Source organism: Poecilia latipinna, unplaced genomic scaffold (assembly GCF_001443285.1).
Source record: "Poecilia latipinna isolate Pla-1442-1.1 unplaced genomic scaffold, P_latipinna-1.0 Scaffold237, whole genome shotgun sequence".
Classification (NCBI taxonomy): domain Eukaryota; kingdom Metazoa; phylum Chordata; class Actinopteri; order Cyprinodontiformes; family Poeciliidae; genus Poecilia; species Poecilia latipinna.
In genome coordinates this window covers 257,227-279,127 of record NW_015112853.1, presented here as the reverse complement: position 1 = coordinate 279,127, position 21,901 = coordinate 257,227, and the positions used below count along the sequence as shown (strand labels likewise).

Genomic DNA, 21,901 nt, shown 5'->3' with positions numbered 1-21,901 from the left:
CGTAGGCTAGGAATTAAATCCAGATGTCATACTGAGAACCCCGCCCAGATCACAGTTTTATGATAACAGACTTTTTAATTTAAATTTTAGATTTGCTTCTATAGTATAAGGCGCAGAAAGACAACAACTACAATTCCCAGGATGCATGGGAACACCTGCTCCGCTGTCTTTCAGAAAATGTGCTGAAGTCATTAGAAGGAAGTGTAATTTATGACTTTGCCAAGCAAAAATATTTTCTACATGTGATCTCACACAAATAACAATAAAATAAAAACATTTTAGAGCTAAAACTAAGACAAGCTCTTGTCTTTGATTTTACTATTTGCCAGATCTAAACACCCTGTCAGTACTTTTGTTTAACGTGATTTCATTTATGAAAAACACATTTATGAGTTAAGAGATAATTCTATCAGAAAGATCCCAGCGTGAACAGCTCTGGTTCGAGCTGTGAGTTGGAGATGTGTTATCGTAGTGAGCCGGTTAACAGATAGTCATCTTTGTGACACAACTTAATTATTGAAAACCCACGCAAAGCTATTAATTTGCCTTCAAAGCACAGCTATCTTCTGCATCTTGTTTTGGTCTCAGTATTTAGCGTTGACAAGGCTTCCTGCTGTGGCAGTGGCGGTGTTCTACCTGCTTTCTCTTTCCTTATCAGTGCTGCAGTTTATCTGTCTGCTCTGCCTTCCAGTCGCACTGTCGGTGCAGGTTGATAAGTGAGGGGGGGGGGCTTTTTCATTTGGCGCTCTAGGACTTTTAGTAACTCCTGATTTTTCCCAAGTGAAATACAATCCTGCCTCCAAGCTTAGATTTGTTCTGCACTGCCGCTTGCCTGTCCGCTCTCTGCCCAGCTCATTTAACCTTCTCAAGCCAATTCCTTTTGGAAAACTAAATGTTCTCTCTATGCTCACTTCTCTATCCGGAGGTCACGGATGAGCTGTCAGGGCATTTCTGAAGTCACACACTATAAGACACCTGTATTTCAGTACTGAGTTAAGTCTCAACTCGTGAATTTCAGGTTCTCAGTCCGGGTTTATCTTTCAGAGGTGTCGCCATAGTAACGTGCGCTGGAAGCTGCGAGTCGGGAAGAACAAGATCCTGGGAGAAGGCGGCTGAAATGAGATTCCTCTTTAGGGTGGATGGACTCAGCTTTAGAGATAGGGTAAGGAGTTTCCTAGGGGAGCTTGTAAATAGAGGTACTACTTCTCTGAATTGACAACTAGTTATTAGTTGAGTGAGGTGTGGAGTCATGAGGCCTCCTTCTGGCCTCTTTTATAGTTTTTCATGTCCAACTTGGAGGAGCTTTGCTAAGTTGAAAGCGCCCGTAGTTCAGGTACTTCCTCAATTATGTAATTGTTTTTGCATTTTAGCATTTTGCACCCCAGCACATAATAGATTCATCTCACTGTTAGTGGCTTTCAGAAATGTTTCTCAGCTCCTTCTTCCTTATTTTCCCTTGTGTTCAGTTTCCTCAGAAAGTTTGCAAAGTTTTCAATTTTTATCAACCATCAAACAATCATCACATCCTGAGCGGTTTTACAAGAAAAAGTGTGGTCTCACAGTGTGTTCTGAACAACCTTATTATCTCTGGCATGTTCCTTTCAGTATTCTGTTATTGGCCCATTATCTAAACCAGTGAAGTGTGACACTGGTATGCAGTTCCATTCCTGTTCTTATGATTATTTACTTGTCTTTTGCCACCCCTGTCAAACGTGGTTTTAAAGAAATAAAGTAAGCTTTAAACTGGCATCAAGCAAGAAAATCATTGAATGAAAGGAGGAAAAAAAAACTTAATCTGTTTTAAAGGATTTTGAAAAGGCAGCAAAAGGTTTGCCAAATATTTATTACCTGCACACTTCGCAGGTAATAAATATTTGGCTTTGGTTTTGTGTTTTGCTTTGTTTCAGTATTTTTTTTATATATTTTCCTCCCAGTAGCTGCGTTTCCATTACAAAAACTTTATATTCAGCTAATGTCATCAGAAACACAATTAAAATCACACGTGAATAAGTTTGACGTGATAAGTCATTTAAAAACATGCCGCACCAACATCCTCCAACTACTTCCAACATCTGGTTGTTGATTATGTTTCCACTGCAGTTTTGCAAAATAAACCAATTTTAATATGACCCCCCCCACCCAAAAAAGCACCTCAACTGAGCAGCTAAATGTTAGTGTGACAGTTTTTTTTAGTGTTTCCATTAAGCAAATTTATTTTCATGTCATTGGAAACACAGCTAGTGTGTTCAATCAGCCATTTCTCCCAGGTTCTTGCCTTCCCTCACAGCTGCACCCAGTTTCTAATCACCTCTCCAGCTTAAGTATCTCTTACTTGGCTCCTCCTGTTTTGTCTCTGACATGTTTCCTAGTTTCTCTTGTGATGTATTATTTTGGATTCCCTCCTTTTTTTTTTTAGTAAGTTTTTACATTTTGTTGAGTAAAAATATATATTTTTTTCCCCCCATCTGCCTCCTTCTTGCATTTGGATCCTGCTCTTCACCTTGACATGACATTTATGCAGCTTTTTCACACTTAGATGTTTCAGATGATCAAATAAACAGCAATGAAATGATTAAAACATCTTAAGCAAACTTGACAGAAAAAAGAGATATAAAGTCTGCAAGGAGGCCAACACTTTTTAACTCAATCACAAGAGTTAACATCAAGCCGGACACCTTCCCTCTCTCTGCAGATCTTTATTTGAAGACTGACATGCCCAGTCCTCCACAGATTTATGCAGAAATGGATGATATGGGCGCAGCAGATCACAGAATAGACTTTACACGGAAATTTCCATCAAAAGTGTCTTGCGGCATTGTGTCTCCCGCTAGCTGACTGCTTCTTTCAAACTCTTATCAAGCCTCTGGATCGCAACAGGAAAACATTTGCATCTAGAGATAAAAGTGTAGCGAATAAAAGAAAACCAGACACGTTAATGTCTTTAACTGACAGCATTGCAGATTTACTCAGCAGAAGCCTGTTCCAGATTTAAACCCATTAAGCACAAATCATCTCTGGGCTAAAAATAAACCATATCTAGGTTAAACATAAAAGCAGAACAAAATCGAGTGAACACAGACAAGTCTTTTGCTACTTTTTTTGTTGTTGTTGAATAAAACAAAAAAATCACATTAATAAAACACAAAACATAAAACTTCTTCTGTAGTTGAGCTTTAGGAAACTGCTATTCCCAGGAAGCCTCCCACTCCAGGAGGTGCTGTTGGTTACAGAGGACTTTGTCTTGAGTGGGAGCTGTTGGTTTTCCAGGACAGCAAACTGATCAGAGATTGAGCTGTGTGGGTTTTTTTCCTGTCACCATCCACGCCTTGCAGTTAGACTGACTCAGGTTTGCAGAGCTTAAGGCATTACCTCTCCTCTTTTGTGTATTTTAGTGTTTTGAGGAGACTTACGCCAGCTCAGATAAACAGGATCTCACTCTGTCAGGGGTTTGGGGACTAGTTTTATGACTACTATCTGCTGTGTTGCTTGGGCTTCATGATGCCGTTTGTTCTCTGATGTTCTTTAACAAACATTCGACACCTTCACAGAGGAGCTGCATTCATAGGAAGCTTGAAACACACACAGGTGGGCTCTGGAAGTACTAGAAACACTACATTTTATTTAGTGCAGTGTCAAAATCCTAGTGCACGTCACAATTTTAAAAACCATGTACCATTTTCTGTTCCTTTAGCAACCACGACCTCTGTGTTGGTCTACATAGGATCTAAATATGGTTGTGCAACGAAATGTGGAGTTCTGGAGGCATGAATACTTTTGCAAGCTGCTGTATCATTCTGTTGTGCCTGATAATGCCGTTTGAGATCACAGAAGCTGGGTTTGACTTTACTTAAGCATACCCGTGTTATCGTAAAACACCCTGAAGTCTAAGTTGCTTTAGTGCTTCATTTCAAGTTTCATTTCAGATTCACTCAACAGTTTCAAAACCCTAAAATCTTCCCTGTTTTCCAATCCAGCACGATATACAATATATATATATATATATATATATATATATATATATATATATATATACACTTAGCTTTTTTAAATGATGGAAACCAGAAGGGTCTCATTTTGCAACTTTTTTGGACACATGTACCAAATCTGATTAAACCTGCAGCATGGGAGACAGTTGGTGGGGAATCAAAGTACAGGGAAGCAGAACATATATTTCTATCAGAGTTGAAGACTGGCCATTGCTTTAAAAAGCACTTTTAGGTAGTTTTTTAGATGTTGTGGTAGAATAATTACCTCATAGATGAGTGATACCCAGTGTAATGGATGCAAAAAAATAAAAAAAAATAAATTAAAATAATAAATGTAACCAAACTTTCTGCTTGCATTAATTAATGAAACCAAGAGACAAGACCAGTAACAGAGGAAGCTTTGACTGAGGGCTTTCTTAGATTGAAAACTGTTTTTAAAATCAATGCATTTAATAAACTGAACTTGACTGCATTGTCAAATCAAATTAAAATTTCTGTCAAAGTTTGAATTTGAATGTATCTGGATGATTGGATTGACTTTTATTGTAAAGCGCCTTGAGATAACATTTAATTGAAAATTGAATTAAATCAACAATTTAATTAAATTCACCAATGTGAAAGTGGTAGAGAGAGAGAGAGAGAAAGAGAGAGAGAGAAACTAAGGTCAATATATTGGGGAGAGTGATTACTGGAGGGTAAACAGACGAGGTATTAAGCAGATGAAAAACACCTGTAAGAAGAGCAGAAACCTGAGGCACCTGATGCGATGAAATGAGATCTTGTGATAATAAAATGTCACAATGTTCCTTGGCTGCTCTAGAGAAGGTTAGCTTTCCAGATTAGATAGCGTGACCATGAATGTACTGACTCTCAACCAATCGTTGCCCTGAGAAAGTGAAAATAGACGCATAGAAAGATTAGTGCTGCATACACTATCCTTTCTTATTCACTTTTTCCTTTTAGTGTCAAGAGTTACAAAACTACATCCAAAATATCTGAGCGATATCTCAGCAGAAGTGACTGTTATACAAAAACAGAGGATGATTTCTACAAAAGGCTGTTCCTCTAAAGGTTTAGTTCAGTCAGACCTCCTAAAAGTATCCTCAATAGTTAAAGTTGTGTTAGACTGCTACAATAATTACTGAGGAGAGAATTGTTACTTTGCTGATGTCACTGAAAAGATCACAGAAAGTTGTAGGATTTTCAAATGTCTGAAGATCCGCACAGCAGTGGAGCACAGTGCTGGTGGCTTGTATGCCGCAGCAAAAACTTAACGCCACGGTTGACAGAATTACCAAATCTTTTGGTGAACAGGTTCCGGAAAATAATATGTGGAGGGATTTAACTTCAGGCATCGGGATCAAATGAAGAGCCCCAAATGTTAGATTAAAGCTCTGTTTCCCCCTCAGTGATTTAACTCATTAAGATCAATCCACCATGATTAGCAGGTTGACACTTTTCACAAGAACATTTTGTAACGGTTCACAAATTAACTCAGTCTTCTGTAAAAAAAAAATAAAAATAAAAAAATATAATTACACTAGGAAAAAAAATTGATTTGGAAAAAATATATATACTTAAAAAGCTTATTTGAACATCAAATTCAACAACCTCTAACTTTTTATACTCAAGAGCAACACATAAACATCTGCACGCAATATTTTTGTGGATCTTGACTTACATTTTGACAAATGGGTCAGAGTAGCCGTTGGAGTCCATGGCGGCCAGATGGGCACAGCGTATGATCCCAACCAGCAGGCAGCCCTTCTCTGTGTTGTAGCACAACGACACCAGGATGCGTCCGCGCTGGGGGCAACAAAAGCACAAACAGTTTTCAGACACACCCTGATCTCTCTCCCACTTGGAGGACTGCAAATGTCACCAAGTTTCTTCAAAAATAATTTACCCAAAGTAATTAAAAGGAGCATTAGGAATGTATTTGATACTTTTACATTTAGTCCATTGTGCATGCCTGGAGGTTTCAAATTAAACCTTGTAATTACATGCCTTATCTGAGTCTGGCTAAAAGGCACTACTCTCTTCTTGCTTTAATCTTCGGGGTGAACCAGAATCCGAATCTAATCAGAGACCGGAGGCTATTAGTTTCTGTCTCGAAATCATGAAGAGAAATTAGATGAAGGCCATGAGAGGAGTAAAACACCAGACTGGTGTCATTTTCACACTGATGATATGCGGTGACCATCAGAGCGTTTCCATTGCTCTCCTAGACTAATAAAGTTCATGCTTCAGATTCAGATTAAAGGTGTGCAATTACACTTTTTAAGATCTTTTTTTTTTTTTCCAAACATGATATATTACAGAAGGTGACGTTTTGATTACCTCTTCCTCTGCCACGACTGCTCCCTGCTCCACCAACTGATTGTTAGTTTCCTTATTCTGAAAAGAGACAAAATTCTTCTGTTTGGACATTTTGATTTTTTTTTAACAAGGGCTGCACGACGTTAGGAAAACGTGACATGAGAAAATAATGGTGAATGTTACAACAACCATACAACGTACGATAAATAAATACTTAAAAACTGTCAATGTGTTTCTGCTTTAGGTTAGCTGCAAACAAACCCCAGATAATGAGTACAGATACTGGTAAAAAAATAAATCTCATTGTTTCTATCTCAACAAGAAGGTTTTAATAAAAAGTCTGCTGAATCGGCATAGAAATAACCTCTTTGTAACTTACTACGTGTGTCATCAATTATAATCCAACATCTTTCTATGCTCTAGTTCTTAAAGATAAATCTGAATTAGAAAAACTTGTCCCCAAACATTTACAAAAACAAAAAAATCGGAAATTGGTGTCTTGTACATAATGAATTTTATTTCGATTTTTTAATTTGACACGTTTTTGATGTTATTCATACCTGTGCGATTCTCTCCAGGCCCATATTATAGCGTTTGTTCTCACCCTCTTTCAGTTTCTTCAGAGCCACTCTCACCTCCCCAATGAACTCATTTCGTCCAAGTCTGTCCATGTCGCACACACACAGCCTTCATACAAAACACACACACACACACACACACACGCACACACGCACCCAGATGAATACAAGAGAATAAGAGGGGGCGAACAAAAGAAAGTTCTACATTGAGGCCTGCCAGTGCATTCGGCATTCTGAAGCAAGCATCTGCAGCACAAAATGCTTCCAAGTGTAGCCGAGCAGGTGAGCGCTCTTCTCAAAAATCATCACAAGCTGTGTGATTGCTGAGGAGCATGAGTGTTTCCAAAAAAAAACACCCCAAAATCTGTGATTTCCTCACTAAAACTGGAGGATATTAAAGGACAAAAAAAAAATTGCAATCAGACTTTAAGTTTCTGCAGTAACGAGAGCTGTGGAAGAGGCTGATTGCACAGAACAAAATACTGTTTTAAAGTCGATGGCTAGAAAAACTTGGCTGGTGTTTGTGTTGCTAAAAACAACAACAAAAAAACAAAGCATAGCAAAATCACACCCACTTTCTGCCATTTTATCCTCACCTACTTTCACTTTGCTCACCTAAGCAACACATTTTTGTAATATGCACTTTATTTTATTCCACAAGGAACATTTTCCTGGAAGTTGAAGCGAAAGTCTCATGCCTCAGTGTGAAGACAGAAAAAAAGACTGAGAGGTAAAAATAAATGCGACATTTGCGAGAAACAACAACAACAAAAAAACATTAAATACTCATGATAAAAAAAGAAATGTTAAAAACTGAATTTTCTGTACTGTTATTGAAAAACATTAAGCTACTGTGGTTTTAAAACCTGTCAAAAGTTACAAAGTTAGGGGAATTAATCCAAGTTGAGCACGTAAGAAGAATATGTGTGTCTTTAAAATTAAAGAGTAAAATAAAAACTGAACAGTGACCACTATGTAGGGTTAGGTCTGGTACTACTGCAGCTTGAAAGTCATCTATATTAATAGGTTAATTTTACATTTTTACTGCAGTAATACATCAGTCTGATGTTCTGTTGGTCTGAGCTGCCTGGATCTGATTCCTAGTTGGGCCATTTGACTATTTTGAAATATTTTTTTTCTTAAATAAACCAAAACAACTTTAATCCACTCTTTGCTCATGAATATTATTTTACAAAATCACAATGGTGAAAACTATAAAAATCGGATTCCAAAGTCNGAAAAGAAAAATATAAAAGTAAAATGGTGTATGGAGATTAAACTGGTTTTATACTGGTGTCTAGTTTGCCTTTTATAATGTTGTTTGTTCTTTATTTTGGTTCTCATTTGCTATTCGGTTGATGTTTCCGTCTTTCCCCTTGAAACCATAAAAGTTGAATGAATTACTAGCTGTAATATATCAGCATGTCCACACTTTGTAAAAATGTGAAAAAGCAGTATTTCTCTCCATCAATGAGACAGATTCGTAACAGTTAACATGGTAACTCGAAACATATCATTATGGATTTATGAACTTGTGAGTGCTCTTGAATCCACGGCTGTCATTTAACTTCATACCTGCTGTATGTACAGAACCACAGATTCACATTTTTCTCAGATTCTATAATAATCCAAATGCCATTTATGTAGAGAACTTAATCAATGGCTTAACTTTGAGACTGGAGCATCTGTTTGGTGTTTATGCAAAATCTAATCAAGAAAAAAAAAACAGGAAATGTTTGCCAGGGAAACAGAAGGAGGCTTTTTTTTTTTTTAGAAAAGAAATCCAAACTTTTGGGAGAAATTGTGTCTTATATCACATCAACCTTGATCCCCTCACAGACACCCTGCATGTATGACAGAGCAAAGGGAAATAAATCATCTGACAGCCCTGGTCATGAGTCAAAGCCATTCCCCAGCTCCTGTTAGAGATACTCATCAGTTATGACTAAAGGCCTGGAACCAGCATGTCAAACGTCCAAATGTTTGCCTGGGACAGGAGGAGGAGTAAGAAGGAGGGATGGCAGAGGATGCGGTCAGTTCATTTCACAAAGGTAGTGCAGCTGATCAAACTGTTGTTTTCATTAAATTTATGGTGTATGAATTAAAAAACATACAACACACACACACACACACACGCACACACACACACACACACACACACACACACATAGCAGTTGTTTATGGGATGATATGTGATGTTGATTTTTTAAGCATCCTAGTCTTGCTGTCTTCCTTTAAAAGCAAATATAAAACCATATGGATATATTTTTTTTGTTTTGCTAAATGCTTGTATTTTCCTCCCAACACTTTTTTTTAAAGTAAATTGGTAAGTTCAAAGCTCTTTCCTGTAGACTTAGCATCATCCAAGCATTTCGATGAGCCAGTAAAATAAAAGATGCTTCATTGCCAATTCACGCCCCACCACAAACTCCAAGAACCTTGACAGAGAAGTAGAAATATAGAAAAAGTTGTGGTCTAATTACAATGCTTGCTTGAAAAAATGTGAACCTCAGATTCTTGAAAACAACCATTTTGCATTCATGAGCACATTTTCACGTTCTATATTCTACCTGATACGATCGATACCCATTACATTTTAACATCTGCTGAGCCTAGTCGGCCGGTCCTTCTTCTGCTCATAACTAAAGCACTCCATTGCTGATTATTTGGTCACATAGTCCAGTCCTCATGCCACCCAGAGAACAGTTTTGTACATTTCCCGAACCTCTTTCTACCATTGGACAGCAGCTGGATGAGTCAGAGGATTGTGGGAGACATAATGGCCAGGGGAAACTCTAAATCCTGAATGATTGCATTTACCAACAGCAGCACAACACCTCCACAGGATCATCCGTCACGCCTCCCAACGGGACTCACTCGGGTGTCAGCCAACTGTTCTTCACTCTCATCAAAGCACAAGGGCGTAATAACCATAATACCACCACCTTTGGACTAATAAGTCTAAAATAAGATGTTCTTTAATTTCTTCTATTTTTGTTTCTTATCAATTCTCTTATTTTTGCTGCTTTTACTAGCAGTGGGAGTAAGGAAGCAGGATAATGGGATTCAATCAGTTCTCACGTTTACTAAGATGAGTCTACTTTTTCAAATGAAATGCAAACATTTTGTTTGAGGAAGAAAGGAAGAAAACCATAATCTTTAATATATAAAAACAAAATCTGAAAAGTGTGGAGCCTGTTTGTATTTAGCAATACAATAGATCCACCTTTTGTTGATATAACAGCTACAACTCTGTTAGGATATATGTCTTTATTAGGTTTTCCAGCAATAACATGTCCTATTCCTTTTGCTCCAACTTTAATTGCTGATTATCTGGAAGCGCGGGCCAACATGGACTGAATGGCTCCGTTCCAAACTACAACCGGACTACAATTCAAAAACAGTCCAAAAACTTCTGTCATTGTTCACACCTCCTCCATCTGTTTGCTGACGGACCTCGATGAAACGGATCCCAAGATATCGAGCGCCATCGGACAAATCCCAGGCGGAGCTCTGAAGAGAGATGAGAAACCAGTGCAAGGCGTTGGCCAGGCTAGATCTGCGCCGCTCCTTCAGAGTTACCACGAGCCCCCTGACTGCTTCTCTGATTAATGCTCTCCTCTCCAAACCTCTCGGTTTAAGTGGACGGTCAAGTCTTGGTAGATTTGCAGATTGCGTTGTTGAAGGATGGAGAGAACAGCGCTGTGTGAACTTTACAAAGCTTGGAATATAATTTTACAACCTAACCGACTCTCCTTTAAACATCTCCAGAACTTTATCCCCGACACAGTTTTATCTTTATGATGTTGCCTATTCACTGGGGTTCCCATGCACAGGGGGACTCTATTACTAATTCTGAAGCCAATTGTTGCTCTGGGTTTTATTTCACAGTATCATCGTAAGGGGGAACTAAATATAATACCTTCCCCTTCGTGTTGGTAATATTTATTATAGTTGGTGGTTGTAAATGGGGAAAATGTGGGAAAAGTTTGCTTTGACTCATGCTGTAAGCGTCCCCTTTAATCCCAAACTAAATCAATTCCTAGATTTTGTTCCTGACTCCCCACAGCCGTGGACAGTGATATTTATTATGTAGCTGGAGAAAATTGGACACAGACATGAACAGGGGAAATTGAGAAGCCACACACTGGCATCATACTTGTACTCCCTTAACCCACACACAGTTAGACACCTTAGCTCTCTTGATTTCACACTACCTCCACAGTTTAGTGTTATTTTGCAGCTTGATGATAGTTTTGCTGACACACTGTGAGTCACAAGAACTCTTAAAGATGAGTTTGTCCCCACGGCTGATCTCCAAGGTATGCATTAATGCTCGACTCAACAATCTTTCTGTGCAAAAGGTTAAGAATAAAAGAGTGGGCTCGTTAAACTGAAAGAAAGGGTTGAATTATCAGCGCAAGTCGTGATGACAGGTTTGCCAAAAGGCAGAACCAGTACAGTAAGCGGAGCAACCGACAAAGAGCTATGCAGCAAATCTCTCTCAGTCGAGAGAGATTTGTGGGATTGACCGTAATAAAAGCGTCTTCTTGTAAAGTGCAAGGTAAGAAAAATCCTCCTGCAAACTTCTCATTCTTTCCGTAACTTTAAAATCAGTGGAAATAAGTCAACGTTGGCGAGAGGTCTACGTGATTTTTGAGTTACCTCAGATGCGTTTAAACAATTATGATTTGAAAGCAGACTACCCGTATGAATAATTCATCAAGATGATGCACTGCATTCCACTTCACGGGACTTTTCACTCAAGACTAGAACACCTCAGGCAGCCTTGCTGCGCCAATTAAAGGATTAGCCGCTATGAAGCCAAGCGTGAATAAGCGATAGAAGACATTAGTTATTGGTTTACTCAGCTGCTTCATTCTTAATAACAAAATGGACCTCCAGTGGCTCTTAGAGATAAAGTAAACTCAGAGGCCCAAAGTCTTTGAGTGTAGATAATAAAAGAAAGAGTTCTGTAAGACCTTTGATTTTTTTTTTCCTTTCTACTCCAGACCTTTTCAGGACTGTCTGCTATTAGCCTCTTCCTCTTTGCATTGTGCCTTTGCACAGTGGCTTTATATAATCAGTCTCCATTCTAATAAAATAAATAAATTAACAAATGTTCAAATTGCCTTTCTCACTCTGCTTTACACACAACTTTTTTTTTTTATTACTACAACAAGTTGTGCATCAGGAAGTTAATGCAGATTTTCTTGCTCACGTAGCTCAATGGCTCAGTGGACATGTCGACGAGGTGAAGATGACTGACTGAACGTCAAACTGAGCCGACTGGACGATGGTTATAAGAAGCTTCTCGCTGAAGTTGTTGCAGCAGAAGGGGGTAACTCTGCCTCATGGACATCTTAAATATTTTTATTTACATCTGTTGTTTTATGAGTAACCATATATGACTTGCAAACTAAGATTTGTCTTTTCCAGAAATAAAAACAAAACAATCAGGCGCCATTTTGTTTTAAAAAATAACTATTTAAAAAGTTCTCTTACTTTTTTTAAGGCAATAATCCTGATGTGGACAGTTTCTTTTGGGTACTCTTCAAAATGGGAAAGACAAGACAATATGCCGTATCTTCTAGGAAAAAAAAATCTACCAACTCTTATTGCCCATATTTGCATTCAGAGGGTTGTTAAAACATCTGTGCAAGCAAGTTGCATAGATAAAACTACAAATGTTATCATCTGTATAATTCTGACTAAAACATAGAAATACCTGTGCACAAATACATCCCAGCAATAAATTAAAAACGGTTCTGGCAATGTGTCTGTTCTCCACCATTTTTCCTCTTTTTGTCTTAGCTTTTCTGCAACACATTTTTTTACCCCCCACAATCTGTGTAAAGCAAACTGTTTTGGTCTTCGAGAAGGCCAAGGAATCCACACTGGCTATGATTTACATAAATTTACATAAGTATGGCAGGGGCTTCCCCTAAATGCAGACACTGTGCAAGAGCGACACTATTTGCACCTGCAAATACCTTTGTGCATCTGCCCGTGATTGAAGATATAGTTTTAAAAAAATTGATATTGTGACAAAAAAGACTGGATGAGGATTTGTTTTTCTGTGAGCATGAGCAGGACGGCAAACGGCGTAAAAAGAATATTATAGGAAAGTCATGTGAAAGATGGCTTCTTTTCACCTTCATTCATTGAAGATGTTTTCATTCTAATCTCATTAATATTTTATGTTGATACTGTGTTGTACACAGGCTGCTGGAATCCCCTTTGGACTGACACAATGCAGACCCAAATGGGTTACCGCATTAATGACTTTCCACACTCTGATGCACACAGTTACTGCAAAGTGGTTGTTGTGGTCAAACAAGTGTGCTCTGATGTGTGTTCTCTGAGTTGGAGTTTCACAGTTAAATCTGCTTAGGAGAGGCAAAAACCGTCTGGAGCATCAATCAGTTCCTGCAAGTTTTTCTCCAGCAGTTTTCACAGCACTGAGACATACAAAGTGGGAAGAATCTCAAGCACCTTTGCCTTCCAAATATAACATATTACTCTGAAAATTTCATGCATTTAATGTAGCCGAAGGCAGAGTCGCTCATGCACTTCGGTCTCCCTTAGGACTTCAAGTTGTTTTGTCCATTGGACCCTCTGCGAGCAACTGCCTAGTTGCAGTCTCTGACTAATTTCCTCACTGATAGTCAATCTCTATTTCCTACATGTTGGGATTCAAAACCAACAAGAAAAAAAAAAACAGACAGGATCTCAGGGCACAGACATGGAAAGGATGGTGTACGTGTGTGTGTGTGTGTGTGTGTGTGTGTGTGTGTGTGTGTGTGTGTGTGAGTTTGGGAACAACAAGGTCACTTCTAGCAAACTGTTTGGTTCTGTTGGCATCTTCAGGCTATGACCTTCAGTATCTGCTTCAGTAGCTTACAGGAGAGTTTAAAGCACCCAGGATGAGAGTCAACTCCTCTAAACTTAAGGTCAAATTTCTCCTTTGGAAAAAAAAAAGTGGATTATTTTCCTTCAGGTCAGGAGTCAGAAATTAAATCAAAATGAAGAGTTCAGGTTACTTGACTAACAATAGGTTGAAGCTCTTTATTTGTTAGTCTGCTGGCGTCTGCTTCATAACTGAACAATAACACTAGAAGTTAATGTTACCTTCTTCCATAGGTTGACAGGACTCGATCTTAGAGGCAGAGTGAGGAACTCAATGAACATTCAGTAACCAATCCTCTGCTGGTTAACAGTCTGGTAGTGTGGTTAATGAGCTATTAATTCACTTTCCATATGTGGTTGCGATATCTGAGGGACATTCGAAATAGGATGATTTAAAAATGCTCTTTTTTTTCAAATGGTAAAGGTACATTAGAGTTCAGAACATAAGAAAGGCTCAATGTCCGATGAGATTAACTGCATTGTCCCTGATGAAGGAAAACAATGCATTTAGGACACCTACAAAGCACAGGATATGCTCTGTCATAGATTCTTTTCTCCATTTTTATTTTACATACTTGACGTTACAGAACACAATACAAATATGGATTTTTTTATTTATTTTTTTTCCATGAAGATAACCCAAGTGAATAAAAAAAAGGACGTTGTAACACGTAATCATGATCAAAATCTGTTCCCATTTCCCAAAATAGAGCTGGCTTTAGCTCACCATTTAACTGACCGCAACATAACTTCACCCATTTCTTCTCACTACATATTCCACTAAATTCTTGCAGCAATTGAAAACCGTATTTGCATAAAAAAAAAAAAAAAAAAAAAAAAAAAACTCTGAAAACCACCCGTACACAGGGTTCAGCACCAGATAGTAGACTGGCAGGGCTTCCAGCTGTTTGGTGAAGAGCTGCAGCTGGAGCTACTTAAGTCAATACAATTCGCTGTGTTAAACCGTGTATGAATTTCAAGAGGTCATAAATTTTGTAACGACAGAATACTAATACACCTATTAGAACCTCGCCTTGACCAAATCCTGATTCCACTGTGTTGAACTAGAATTCACTCCAAGAACCACAAGCACACGAGCTTGTAAAATCTGTCAGGTGGGCCTACAAAGCGACTGGGCTGAGTCCTGCTGCTCAGCTGTGCACACAGAGATCAAAGAGCATCCCCCACCTCTGCTGCTCTGCTGGGACCAACACAGTTTTATCCTCCGGGGCAACAACCCAGAGAGTAAACATCACTCTGGGGACCCCTATTAGTATCTCATTTCCCTGGTCGCTTCCCATGATTTGGTGAGCTCACCCCTCCATTCACGGGCCAAACTGTCGTGGCAGACCACGCTTCCTTCTCCTTCGTTTTCTGTCTGCCGCCTCTTCTCTCTTTTTCTCTCGGCCGTCAGCGAGCTCGTAATTCACTCCGGCTCACGCGCTTTCTCATTGTCCTCATTCATTAAGCTTTTTGATGTCTTTTTAGAGTAAACTCCACTTCAGCAGTATTTCTCTTTTAACCCAGAACAGTGAATCATCTCCTCTCTTCTTTTTTTCATCCGACTCCCGTGTTTTGAATCATCCCGTGGTTTTGTCATCTTCCTTCCTCTTGTTCTACCTACTTCACTTTTCTGTTGTGTCTTATGTGTAAGTCAACTCAAATCCCACTTTATCTTCTGAATCGTTGTTGATCTTGACAACCATTTCTGTGTCTCCTCATCTCTTGCTCCTGCTATTGCTCATCTTGGCAACGCAGAGCCCTCTCAGGCTGGTTCGTGGCTGCAGGCTGTGTCCTTGAGCAGGGGTTAGTTGGGTTTCTCTCGTCTGAAGGGAATATCTTGCTGTGAGTGAGGATGAGAGAAAATGTTTTTTTGCTAATGTATACACCTCAAGGACACGTGTGGTTTGCGTGTGGGCTTTCAGGACATAAGGAGGAGGGGCCATGTATGTTCTTTCCTTCCAGTGATTGCCCTTGACGCGCACACAAGAGGCTTGTCACACACCTGACTGCCTACATTTGTATTTGGATGGGATCTGTCCGTGTGTGTGAGTGTACACGCGTGCGCGCGCCGGCGTCGTCTTTCCTCAGGACAAACATCCGGCCCTGTTATAAATGGGCTTAGTAAACTGACACTGATTGCATTCAGTACAAACAAAATGCATGCGTGACTGTGCCTCTGAATCAACGTACCAATGCATGATGAGCGGAGCGGCGCAACATTTTTTGGGCCAAGATGGCTACGTTTGACCTGAATCGCTTCACGTGGAGAGTGCTGTGCGGAGGGAGGAGGCAGCGGAAACTCGTGGTACGGCCAACACCTCAGCATTGAAAAATGTATTCATTAACCTTAAACTATTTAAAACAATACTTCAACAAACTTTACAAAAATTATTGAGAATGCATTAGTCAACATTCTTTTGTTGCAAAGTCAATGGCAAATCCTTTGGCGAATGTCTCCACCAGCTTTGTACATCTAAGGTGACATTATGTCTATTCTTTTTTGTAAAATGATTCAATTTCTGAATCTGAATTGGAGTTTCAGCACACACACAGTTTGGTGTACAGGCCAGTCAGTCTCAAATGACCCGAGTATCTTTTCTACTTGCTTGTTGTTTTGTCCTGCCTGGCTCGTCTTTCGGACACTCTTGCAAAACCGACAGAACCTCGAGTGTAAAACTAGTAATGTTTCCGTCAGAAGAGACTCCCACCTGAGCTGTTCAGTCTCGGTGGACGGCCATGTTTTTTTGACAGTATTGTCGTGTGATTGTGTCTGTTTTCAATGTTTTTCTCCCCCCAATGAAAATGTTGCTATGGGGACACTGATAAAGTTGATACTGATGCTTTGGCATATTTGAGGTTTTGCCGTAATCTTGCATGTTTTCCATTGACTATTGGTCAATGAAATGTATTATGTTGTTGTTTACTCAATCCCTCATCCTTATCCATGAGCTTATGTCAGACCTGTTCACTGTGTTCCTTGTTATCCATGACAATGTTTGTCCTCTCATGTTCTCATAACAATTGTCTGAGGTCATTTCAGATTTGCTGTGTTTACATTGAAATTAAATTAAATGCAGCTAGATTCTGTTATTTTAGAGAGCCTGTGACCCTACGTGGGGGGAAAAAAGCCCCTTACCACTTAGCTACTAAGATCATTTGGACATTCAGTGTTAGTCTATCACTCACAATAGCAAAAAAATAAGAAGCATTGAAGTACAACAAGTGGAACAGTTCCTTTGTTCTGATTGACTATAACAATAACATGCACCTCCAAGTGGGAAGGACAGAGAGCTGTTTAAAGCTCATTGGGGGATGAGAAGTTTGGTTTGTCGGCTTTCTGGAGAACTTTGCCAAGTAGAATGAAATTCAAAGTCAAGAACCCACCTGAGCGTTTTGGTGGTCATGTCAGCTCCTGTGATCCCATGATACACCAGCGTTTCATTCCACACTGGGTTCAGGGTGTTTTTCAGAGTTTTTGTGCGTAGCTTGTTTGCCTGCAGAGGAAAAGCAAAAGGGAGAGAGAGAGTGAGTCAGAGAATTTGACAGATCTGGAAAAAAAAAAAAAGAAGAAGAAGAAGAGCGAGGAGTAGTAGTTGTGGCCAATTGGATCAGACTTATCAGATTATGGTAGCGGAAAGGAAATAAATATTCATCCAAACAGTGTGAAAACATTTTAAAAAAATAAAGAAGAAGGATGGTTAAAAAAAGAGTGAATAGGATATAATTTATCTCATTCCCTGAGGAAATTGCTAACATCTGCTGAAACTGAAGGAGACGATGCAAGGCGTCCCTCATGTCTCATTTCTATCATGCGACATAAAAGTGAGCTCTAGCTAAGAGCTACAAAAACGCTGTTTCAAATAAAACTAAACGTGGCAGCTAATTAAAAAGTGCAGCACAATCATTATGAAAGTTTTTCACATGACCAAGTGGGTTCATCAGTTGATAAAGCTTGTACTCTCTCGTCCAGTTTCCAACACTGCTTTCATTTGAATTATTATTTGCACTTTTATTGATTCACACAATTTAATTTTCTCAAAGGTCTAGGGTCAGATGTTCACCTTTACACTATAATTACAAAATCTTGTTTCAATAATACAACAGAGGAAATTGTGAAATTGTCTTCTTGGATATAGGATTTAATTTTTTGACTATTAAATGAGTTTTCAGTGACACACCCTGAAATAAAAATAAGATCTGACACTGCGTCTGCATGTTCACATACTATAACTTCCTTATTTTCCAATTCACCATAATTAACATTTGATGCAATTTGTTATGAAAATAGAGATGTAAAAAGAGAATAGCAAAGAAACTGAAAGGTTTACATGTACACCAAAAGGCCATGAAAATCATATTGATTTTTGACAATTAAGATGAATGCATTTGAGCCGTTATTTTTCAGGGTGGAACTAAAATATAACGCACAACTCCAGTTAATTTAAAAAAACATGAACTGGGTGCACAGATTTTCTTTAAACCAAACACGGATTTCAAACAAAGTTAATAATAAAAATTTAAATACACCTCCACCAACACTGTTCCTTAGAAAATTGCACTGGGGTCACGTACTTTTTGGAGTTTCCAGCTTCTTTGGTAATTCTGAGACTTTGGATATGACTAGGCTTTTAAGCACAGATTTTCAATATGGTTGATTGAGGTCAGAACTTTGGGAAGGCCGTTCCTTGCTCTATCTTTTCCAAATATTGATCATTATTCCATGGGAACGCCCATTGGTCTACTCACATTTAACCATTAGACCGCAATTGTCACCCTCAAGAAAAAAAAAAAAGCTAATTGAATAAGATCGCCATAAATCACAAGGTTCAAGTTGAAAGTGCTTCTCACATTAAAGCAAGCTTTACATCACCCAGAATACTAATCCTACAAGAAAATCCAAAACTGACAAGATCCACTTCATCAAAAATATAGCTTTTCCAACTGAAGAAATACATTTGTGAGGGTCAAAGTACGGCTTTAAAGTCAAAGACCATCGTACCACCTGTCAAGCACAGTGGTGGCAACATCTTTCTATGGGGCAGTGGAACTGCTTATCCTCTAACGTTGATAGAATAATACAATTACTTGACTTCTTGCAAGTAATTCAATTGCAAACCAATACAGTGAATGCATTGCAGAGGGTGGACTCACTGTCCTGTGTGTTTCTGGTGCTTTTCTGCTGTTGTACACAGGCTTAAATGAATGGGTGATTAACATGCTTGTGCATCAATTGGAGGCATGTTAAAGAGATAATGAAGTCAATTCAATCCGTTGATCTGGAGTAGGGAAGCATTTAAAACATGCAGCACAGTGTAAATACAATGTCCATGTATGATCAAGGAGACAGGTTTAAACAGTCCACAGTCTGTATGTATTTACGTCATACAATTTATAAGAGATATTGGGTCAAATAAATGATTTATGTGCCAACTAACGTAAGAGACGCCACCCATCCTTTTTTTATGCGACTCCTGCTGATGTCAGAATCTCTAAAAACAAACGCCCCAGCCCCGCTCTCCTTCTCCCTCTCTGCCACCGTCAGCCTCCTGCTCCAGTGCCTCAGGGCCAGATGCTGAACCCTGCCTGACATCTTTTTGCTGTTTTTGTCCTCTTGCATCCCATTGTTCTGTCAATTCTGCCTTTTCCTCCTTTCTCTCTCCTTTTCACATAACGTCCCTCTCTTTATTGTTGGTCTTTTTATTTTTCCTTCTCCGGAAAACTTCTTTGCTTATCAGTTAAAGCCAGCCCCTCGCTGGGGAGAAAAACATTTTTCATTCATATTATTTGTCTCAGTGATTAATGAAAGCAGCACGAGGACCTGCTCGTTCTCCAGAAATCTTCTTCATTTGATTGAGGTTTTCTTCACAAATATCTTGCAGAAACACCAGTTCCCTGTCCTTTTCAGCCTCTATTCTCCCTCTGTTCTGGTGATTTGCATCTGTTCCTAAATGTTTCATCGCTAACCTTCCATCTGTCCATAACAAATTCTTTCCTTTTCTCCATCTGTCTGCATGATTTTTTTTTTTTTTACTTATTTATCTCACAGACTTCCTTACTCAGACCTTCCACCCTGGAGCTGTGATGAGCAGACCCCGGCTGTGAGTGTGCATCTTCCGCCCGGGATGGGAGCATGAAAAATACCAGAGACCGTGGTGGCACCGAGTATCACTGTGCCAGTGTTTATGCAAGAAAGGAGAGAGGCGGTGGTGGAGAAGAATGGAGGAAGGAGGGGTTAGCTTCTCTGCATGGCTGTGACTAAATCCTTAGCATGTGTTTGCACGCACACACGCAAGGTCACACAGCGCATGTGTTGCACTGAGTGTCGTACATCACAAGACAACATGCTTGACCGTTCCCTAATGAAGGAACCCGCAAATGGGAGACGAATGGGAAGAAGGGGAAAGGCGGTGGGTGAAGGGGGGTGGTCACAGGAGATGCAAAACAATTTCTTGAGAGCTTTTTTATTTTTATTTTTATTTTTTCATGGATGCTGGATTTGGATTAGTCATCGCAAAGTGCGCACACAGAGTGGACGGGAGGTGGATGCGAGTGGAGTGTCCGTCATGCTCACCTCAAGTGACGCGCTCCATCAGCAGCACTCCGTCTGGTCTGCTGATTTTTTTTTTTTTTTTTTGCAAACACTGGTTCGTTGTAACTTCACCGACTCATTCGTGCCCCTCCAACCAGCAACACCACCTTTCCCTCCACCCCGACCACCATCCCCTCCTCCATCAACACTCGCCTGTTGACGTGAGCCGTGTAACAATCCTCCCTGTTTCCATGACAACCACCTGCTGCTGTCCTCCCCTCGTCTGTCTCTGTCCCCCTTCTCCCCCCCTCCTCTCTCTCTCCCCTCCCACTCAGTTGCCCCCCTACTCCCCCTACTCTCCCTCTCCTCTGCTCACTGTTGGTATTTCAAGGTCAGAGAGGGGCAAAAACAGATGGTGCGACGGAAGCAGAGATATCTTGTTGGAAAGTGGAGAGAGAGAGAGAGAGAGAGCCGATAGCGGCGCACCGGGAAGCGTGGCGCGTCACAAACCTACAGGTTTAGTTTGTTTCTTTCTTGCTTCTCACACCTCAGAGTTCAGTCATGCTCTTTGCTTAACCTTAACGTAACTCGGCGTCCCTCGCACCTACCATAGCCCCCGCCGGTCCGAGTCAGCCTAGAGCTGAAATGGCTGACAACAGGTTGTACCCTGCCGCAACCCGGGGGGTTTGGGTGGTGGGGGGGGGAGGGGAGGGGTGCCGCTGCCGCCGCTGCTGCTGCCAATGTTGTGGCAAGCTTTATCTTTCTCGCTGCTTGAGCTGAAAATGAGACAAGAGCAGGGCAGCCGACCATAACGTGTTTAGGCTCGATAAAGCGGAGGACTGGGTGAACTCCTGCCAAGTGGCATCCAAGTGAAAGGCTGAATTTAACTCGGTGTCATGTTTTCGTGAATGCTTGACACCCTTGTGAAAACCCTTTCATGGCAGGTAAACACCTGGGAAGGCAGAGTTTTAAAAAGGGATTGAGAGCAGATTTAGCATGTTCAAAACCAGCAGGCAAATGATGACACCATTACAAAAATATTAAACTTTTTCCCACCAGTTCTGAGGTTAACACATTCACAGCAAATGGGTTTGGAAGTAGTGCGTTACAAGACACAACTGAACATTTTTGTTTTCATTTCTGCAACAATTCATTGTTTTTCTTTTGGCTCCAGGTTAGTTTTCAAATTCATTCCTGTTTTATATGAGGCCTGGTCACTTTGTCTTGTACCACTTCCTTTTTGTGCCAATAAGGAAACCAATATTTATTTTATTTTTTTTTATTTTTTCCGAGTGTAATTAAGTTAAACTGTATCAAATTTGTGTTATAAGTTATGGAGTTGTTCATTAAAATGGTAAAATATCACCATTTTAATGTATTAATCTGTTATCTTCTGAGAACACCTATTAGACCTTATTTACATTCATTTTGGTTCTGTTTTACATTTGGGGCAGTTAAAGCTCATACGTGATGACTAATTACGAATCCAATCCAAAATAACAGTGATTCTTGAGAATAGGGACAAAACAGGTCCTATGGATAAAGCATGAAATTTGAATAAAATATACACAAAATAT

The 21,901-nt window shown here is 39.7% G+C and overlaps 1 protein-coding gene across 1 annotated transcript in view; it reads right to left on the bottom strand.

Moving 5' to 3' along the window:
* Positions 1–21,901, bottom strand: part of doc2g (double C2-like domains, gamma) — a 48,734-nt gene that overhangs the window by 15,210 nt on the left and 11,623 nt on the right. Inside the window, exons 5-8 of the mRNA XM_015032282.1 lie at positions 17,180–17,289; positions 6,866–6,992; positions 6,327–6,383; positions 5,668–5,792 (exon numbers count right to left, since the gene is read on the bottom strand). Of these exons, the coding sequence (XP_014887768.1) occupies positions 5,668–5,792; positions 6,327–6,383; positions 6,866–6,992; positions 17,180–17,289 (419 nt within the window). The remainder of the gene's footprint in view (positions 1–5,667; positions 5,793–6,326; positions 6,384–6,865; positions 6,993–17,179; positions 17,290–21,901) is intronic.